The sequence below is a fragment of the Aplysia californica genome, unplaced genomic scaffold (assembly GCF_000002075.1).
Source record: "Aplysia californica isolate F4 #8 unplaced genomic scaffold, AplCal3.0 scaffold00259, whole genome shotgun sequence".
NCBI classification, from domain to species: Eukaryota; Metazoa; Mollusca; class Gastropoda; order Aplysiida; family Aplysiidae; genus Aplysia; species Aplysia californica.
The window spans coordinates 97,109-104,051 of NW_004797529.1; the positions used below are offsets into that span (position 1 = coordinate 97,109).

Genomic DNA, 6,943 nt, shown 5'->3' on the forward strand with positions numbered 1-6,943 from the left:
TGATGTCCCCGCTTTTTCAATTTCAGCCTGTACCGCTCGTCTCCATGTCATCTTTGGTCTTCCCTTCTTTCGTTTTCCTTGTGGGTTCCATGTTCCTTATCATTGGTGGGGGCATATCCCTGGATAACATGAAGGTTGATGTCTCGCTGAGCTATAATCAAACCTTAAATATTATGTGATTTTATGCATTGACATTTTGGATTTTTATTCTTTATTTTTTATATTATACCAAAAAAAAAATTCCTGTCCCAGTGGGAGCGATACTCATTTCTTATCTGGGATTGGCCGTCCTGAGTCCTGACGGATAGGATGCATTGCGACAGTCAAAACCTCTGTCTCCAGACAACGTCTGCAGGTTGGTACTTGGTTGGCTATAATTTACAGGCCCGTCCGTCAACTCTTTTAAGTTGTTTTACTAGATCTATTATAATAGTAATCTCGACTCGCGGCATTTGTCCGTCAGTTTGTTGTCATCAAACCGGGTTTAGTGCTTAGACCAAGGAGGTTACAGTGCCTTGGCTTAGGCCTATATTAGGCCTATAGTAAGCTTACATAACAATATCTTACAAGGCCAGTCCATGCAGCGAAGTTGAGTGTAATTAGTGTTAGAAACCATTCTCTCGCCATTTGCTGTTTTGATAATTTCGGTGTCTCGTAGGCTATCATGTCATTATTTAAAATTGATGCCAAGATTCATCTGAGGCATTGCATAACGGAAATGATAGACCTTTGGCATGGCTTTTATACACCGTCCAAGTCTTATGGTAGACTACCATGATAACATGGTTGCCCACGATACGTATAGCCTATAATTTTAACGGCATTAATTGTAGACTTAATTTATTGTTATTCGTACACGTATTAATTATTATTATTAGGCTATTGTTATGATGATTATTTTTATAATTATTATGACTACTAATTTGTATGCTGTCATCATCATTATTATTATTATCATCACAATTATTATTATTAATTATTATTATTATTATTTGTAGGCTAGCTCTGAGAGCATACAATATTAAATATTCTGGATGGAGAGCCAGAGGAAGACCAAGGCGACGATGGAGTGAATCTGTGGCAGACACCCTTAGGCCTAAAGATCATGGGATGTCCCTCTTACAGGCCACACGACTTGCTGCAGACAGACACATGTGTCTCCCCGCGACACCCCAGGGTACAAGCGGAAGAAAAAAGTAAAAAAAAGTAAAGTAAGTAAGTAGGCTAGTTTAGCCTAGTTGTATAGTTTTAGTTGGAATATTGTATCGTATATAGCCTAGGCCTATTGGTGTGTGTGTGTGTGTGTGTGTTTGTGTATGTGTGTATGGTCAACATAATAGTATTTGTAGGCTATGGGAGGGGGGGGGGTGACTTTAAGTTGTAGTTTTATAGTTTGTGGGAAATGCATGCAATAATACTAATAATTATTATTATAATAATAATAATAATAATAATAATAATAATAATAATAATACATGATGTAACTCGCATTTCGCGACATTCCTTTGTTCTAGACTAGGCCTAGGCCTAGATAAAGTCGTAAAATTCTCTTTGCGCCTTTTGATAGGCCTACGAGAAAACGCGAGACAACATTTGCATAATTGATCACGTGACTCGTTCTTTCTTTCAAGACGAGGCCGGTTCGAGAGAAAGCCGCGTGGGTAGGGTCGTATATAGTTTGAGTTAAATTTTCTGCTAAAATCATAAAAATGGCTGATGAAATGCAGCAAGATGAAGGCTTCGAACAGTTTGATAGTCAAAATGGAAATGCAGAAGCAGCCGAACCTACAGAAGCCGAACCCGAACAGATTGAACAGTCCACTGGTGGAGGCGGCGGAGAGGAAGATGAGGACGATGAAGACGACAGGTGAGTCACCTTTGTTTCCTTTCTTACATTTTGAGGCATGATTAATTTGAATTAGAGAGCTCTCAGACCAATCTAGAGATCAAATTACTGAACCCGAAATGATTTATTGCATTGTTTATTTGGAAATGGGAGCAGATTTTAGTTTGTGAGTTTTATCGTACAGGGTATCAAGCTCGGACAGTAGATTAGATTAAACTGTACTGTGTACACACACTGCATGCGTGGTCCATGGTTTGGAAAATGGCCGTGGCTAGAATCTAGTGGCACTACTACCGCACTACCATGAATAAAATTTGTCTTATTAGACTAGATTTAAATTTCTAGATCAAAGATTCTAGATCTAATCTAGAATCTAGAGTTGGATTTGATTATTTGTCAGCACTTCTTGTTACTTGGCCTACCTTCCGCCATTTTGGTTGTCCCTGCTTTTTTTTTTCAAAAGCAGATAGCCTAGAATCTAGATTCTAGATATCTAGATCTAGAATCTAGATCTAGTTGACAACTAAACGCCATTGGCAGATATATATAGTAACGGCCATCTTGTTTAACGTCATTGTCTTGAGGGATTCCCACTTTGTTAGTCATGAGGCAACATGACCGCATGCCGGCAGCCTGCCGACTCTGATTTTCTTTGCAAGTTGCACTGTACGAGTACGGTTCGGTTGTCTGGGTAAATTTTTACTTTCACTCCCGCACACAGATGCACTGTTTCAGGGGTCAAACTGCTGTACTGTTTGCTGCAGATCACACATAAAGTCATAAAGCCACTAAAACTGTCGCAAAGCAATTATTTTCAAGACAATTTCAAATCTAACTAAAATATCAAATTATGGGTAAAAACAGGGGGGCATGCCCTCCTGTAACCCCCCAGATTTTCTTTTACCCCGATTGGTCCAAAGCATGTCTATCTCGGTTAAAAACAATCAAATATTTCAAAAACTATTCATTTGCGACGGAAATGAAGTTGATATTCGAGTTCAGCGCATCAATATTTAGTAGAAAATAGACAACTGGTAGCTGAGTGTGAGACGGGAGGGAAAGTTAAAAAAATACTGTTGTCTGTGACTGCAGCACACATGCGATTAAACGTACATCAAAGTTTAGCCGCACCCAGATCTAGATAAAACTATGCATCCTCGACTGGATATTCAAAACTTTGCGCTGGAGTTAACTAGAATACGTAAACTACTGCAATTTCATCATTTGTAGGTAGCCTAGATATCTAGATCTAGATCTAGTAACATACTGGCTTTAGGCCGTCTGTACCGATTTTGATGGCCATTTTGTATAATATTCGATCTACTAGAGTTCAGAGCGGTAGCTCGTTACGGAAGTCCTCCCCCGGAATTAAACGCGAGAAAATTAACAATTACCAGATCGCGTAGTAGAGAATCTTTGGGTATTGGCTCAACGACACAGTGCAAATGATCAACCGCTTCGATCCGGATCGTTTCTTTTGTTTTATTAGCCAAGGCTTCCAGTCTTCCGCAATTTTGCGGATTTCCGCAAATTAACAGAATTCCGCAAATGGAAAAATTTCCGTGAAAATTCGTGGCCCCCAAAAAATATTTTCAGAAATGGGAAATAAAAAATTTCCGTTATTACCAATAGTCAACAATAATAGCCAACCATCACCGGAAGTACTCTATTTGAAAGTGTAGACAGTGTCACTTTCACTCTCTAAAGCTCAAGAAGCAGAGCACCAGCTCTGTAAACAAGAGGGGAAAATGACAGATTGTGGTTCAATAGGTCTTGGGCCTGCCAAGAAAAGAACTCTAAATAGAGCTTGATTTTTTTTTTTGCCAGTCTTGTTTGTAAGTATTGTTGTGGATTTAAGTTGAATATAAGCTGTCAAGTTATTTAGATCTAGAATCTAGACTAACTTACAAAGAGGACTCAGTAGGACGCTGAGCTGCAAATGGGGTAGATCTACATAAGGGGAAGGGGCCTGGAAACTGCCAGTGCAAAACGGCGCGCTACGCAAAATTCGTCGCTATTAGAATCACAAATCAGATAACGCGGCAGGCATCCCCCTTGCAGGGTCAAACAAGATGGCTGTTTCTGTTAATATCGGCCAATGGCGTTTATTTGTCGATATAGCTATCCGCTTCTGATATCTAGATCACAACTAAACGCCATAGGCTGATACTTAAAGTAACAGCCATCTTGTTTGTCATTCCCGCTTTGTCGGTCATTGTGGCAACACAACTGCATGACGGCAGCCTGGGGACTTGAATTATTTTCTTTGCAACTTGCAGAACTGTTCGGTTCAATTGTCTGACGTGATTGTGCAGCACCCATCTTCCGCCAAGATTGATTCTGATGCTGTACACTAGATTTCTACTGCGTAAACTGAGGCGAAGACTACGAGTAGGCCTACATATAAAACAAGTTCAAAGTTCAACGACGCAGTACATATGATCGTTTCTATCCGGGTCGCTTTTTAAAGTTTTGTAAGCACAAGAAATTTAGCACTTACAAACAAGAAATTGGACCCAAGAGGACACTGAGTTGCAAAGCAAATGGAGTAGATCCAGCCTATTTTGAGACTGAGGTGCAAAAGCAATAGGCGTATGCCAGGGGGAACCACTAGGAAAGACTCAAGAGAGGGAAGCTTGGAAACTGCCAGTGCAAACCGCGCGCTATGTAAAATAACTAGATCTAGGCCCATTTTAGAATCACGATCAGATGATGCGGCAGGTATCCCCCCTGTGAGGTCAAGCAAAATGGCTGTTGTTACTATAAATATCGTCCAATGACGTTAAGTTGTCATTTTCTAGCTATCTGCTTATTTTTGTTGTTTTTTTGTCCTAAAAGAAGGGGGGGATTTTGCCCCCAAAACAATGATTCAGAGAAGCACAGTATCGATCTAATTATTAAAAATTAGATTATTTTTTCACCAGTAACAAAACAAGTAATCAAGCAATAGGTCATTAGGATGAAACCAACAACTTACTTCATGTGTCTCAAAATTGACGAGTGTTTCATTCTATCGTGATACATTTTTTTGCTGTAGGTACACATATGGCAGTTAAAGGTTTAAAAAAAATTTCAAACCTAATTTTAAGCATTAAGTTCTGTGGGGAAAGGGGAGGGGGTGGCATTCAACTTTGTAAGTCATGTTTTGTTTGCAAGTGAAATGCGCTAAGATGAAAGAGCTACTCTGGTCAAATTTGGTCGCTTTTAAGGTCGCTTTGCCCACAAGGGGGCAATCCCAGAAAATGCTGTTTTGAGAAAATCGAAGGTAACGTTTTTGGACCTTTATTCAGCTTCTTTAAAAGACATGGACAATTTTCTCAACAACTATACTTCTCCTACGGGTGGGGCAATTCCCACATTTGGTGTAGGCAAAGATTTCTGGAAACCCTCGAAATCTGAGTTAGCCTGCTTGTCCTCAAAAACGACCATTTGATGATAAAACGGTTACTTTGTGATTTGATATTTTTAAAATTAAAAAGTGCTTTTGTCAGGACTATTTCCCTATGTGATCAGGTCTATTTGGCCAATTATGGCGATGGGCATCCTTTCTAATGTAGGCAATGTTTCCAATCTTTGACATTACATGTAGCCTTCTAAAATTTAAGTGGAGTTTCCTTTTTGAAAAGGTATCTGCTTTTTCAACACTATAGATTTCTTCAGAAAAGGATCCAATTTACTTGGGTTCAGAACCATGTCTTCTTGCATTGTGTTAGTCGTATAATGTAGTGTTAGCTGGGTTTATAAATATGAGCTGCTGTGCCTGTCAAGCGTTATGCCATAAGAGCTCAGAGCTGGGTTTCATTTAAGGCTTACTTGTGCAAAGCAAAGCGACCTGGGTCGCTCTAGTAGACTAGTTTGCAGAGCCGAGAGGAAATGCGACTTTCTAACATGAAACAAGTATAATTGTCTCACTTAAAACCTCAAGCTGTAGACTCACTGTTGAGTTTGTACCTGCTGGCTTTACTGTTGGTGCCAAACTTTCCTTCTTGTTAATGTTAAACTTAAAAAATGTAGGATATTTTTTTCCTCACCCCATTGTAAATTGCTCTTAAGTTGTATTGGGAAGAGATATTGACACTAACTTTTTTAATTCATTTAAAATGTGAGAGGTACACCCCCAGAATTCAAATGATCAGTTTTTGAGTATTGTTTATTTTATCAACTTTTGAGGATTTGTTTGGAAGTCGTGCATGTTTAAGTTCTAAGCTAACCTACTACTTTTGTCTTTTCAGAAAAGTCTTTGTCGGAGGATTGAGCTGGGAAACAACCACAAGTAAGTTCAGTAAATTGTTGCGCAACCCCATCTTATATGTACCTCTGGCTTTTACCCGTTAAAAAAAAAGGCTGGTTCAGCCGACAAGAATGTTACTTTTTAAAGGTTGGGGGAGGAATTCCGTAACGGTCGGCAACTATGAAACAGTAGGATAGAGGGTTTGGGGTGGGGATAGCGGTAGGGGCAAGGTTAGGGTATGGTCTCTTTTTTTATTGTATTTGTTGGGGTGGTCGCTCGTTGCGGAAGTCCTTCCAAGGTTGATATTGATGGGAAAGGTATACCTTTGTTTAATTACACATATTACAATTTTAAGTGACCAAAGGAAATTCTGTCGTGTGAGTGTTCTAATACATGTATTTCTTTACATCGTATTTTTTTTCCAGAGGATCTCAGGGAATATTTTGAAAAATATGGAGAAGTCACCAACTGCACACTTAAAACAGATCTCGAGACAAGAAAATCCAGAGGATTTGGATTTGTCGTTTTTGGTTCACCAGAAAGTGTAGACAAGGTATTAGTTTCTAACATCTTTTAAAGGTTGAAAAGTTCTTGACATGGCTGTACTATCATACTTGCTTTGGGGGGTGGGGTATCATATGAAAATGAAGTTTAGTTCAGTCAGTCGACTTCGCTTTTTAGCAAATTTTAAATTTTCATTGAAGTAAAAGTGATAATACTGATGTGGTTTAAAGTAATTTAGAGCACACTGTGTATAACTTTTTTTTTCTTTTGTATTTTTTTGTTGTTAAAGTAGAATAACAAGATATTTCAACAGAGGATTGTAGTGAGTGTTTTTCTCTGTTCTCCCTCTTCTTGTGACGGGA

At 39.0% G+C, this 6,943-nt stretch overlaps 1 protein-coding gene across 4 annotated transcripts in view; it reads left to right on the forward strand.

The window, feature by feature from the left end:
- Positions 1-1,609: 1,609 nt before the first annotated feature.
- Positions 1,610-6,943, forward strand: part of LOC101862046 (heterogeneous nuclear ribonucleoprotein D-like-B) — a 16,249-nt gene continuing 10,915 nt past the window's right edge. For all 4 annotated transcript variants that reach the window (XM_005100751.2, XM_005100753.2, XM_005100752.2 and 1 more), the window contains exons 1-3: positions 1,610-1,867; positions 6,079-6,119; positions 6,503-6,630. In XM_005100751.2, coding sequence (XP_005100808.1) covers positions 1,710-1,867; positions 6,079-6,119; positions 6,503-6,630 — 327 coding nt within the window. In that variant the 5' untranslated portion in view covers positions 1,610-1,709. The remainder of the gene's footprint in view (positions 1,868-6,078; positions 6,120-6,502; positions 6,631-6,943) is intronic.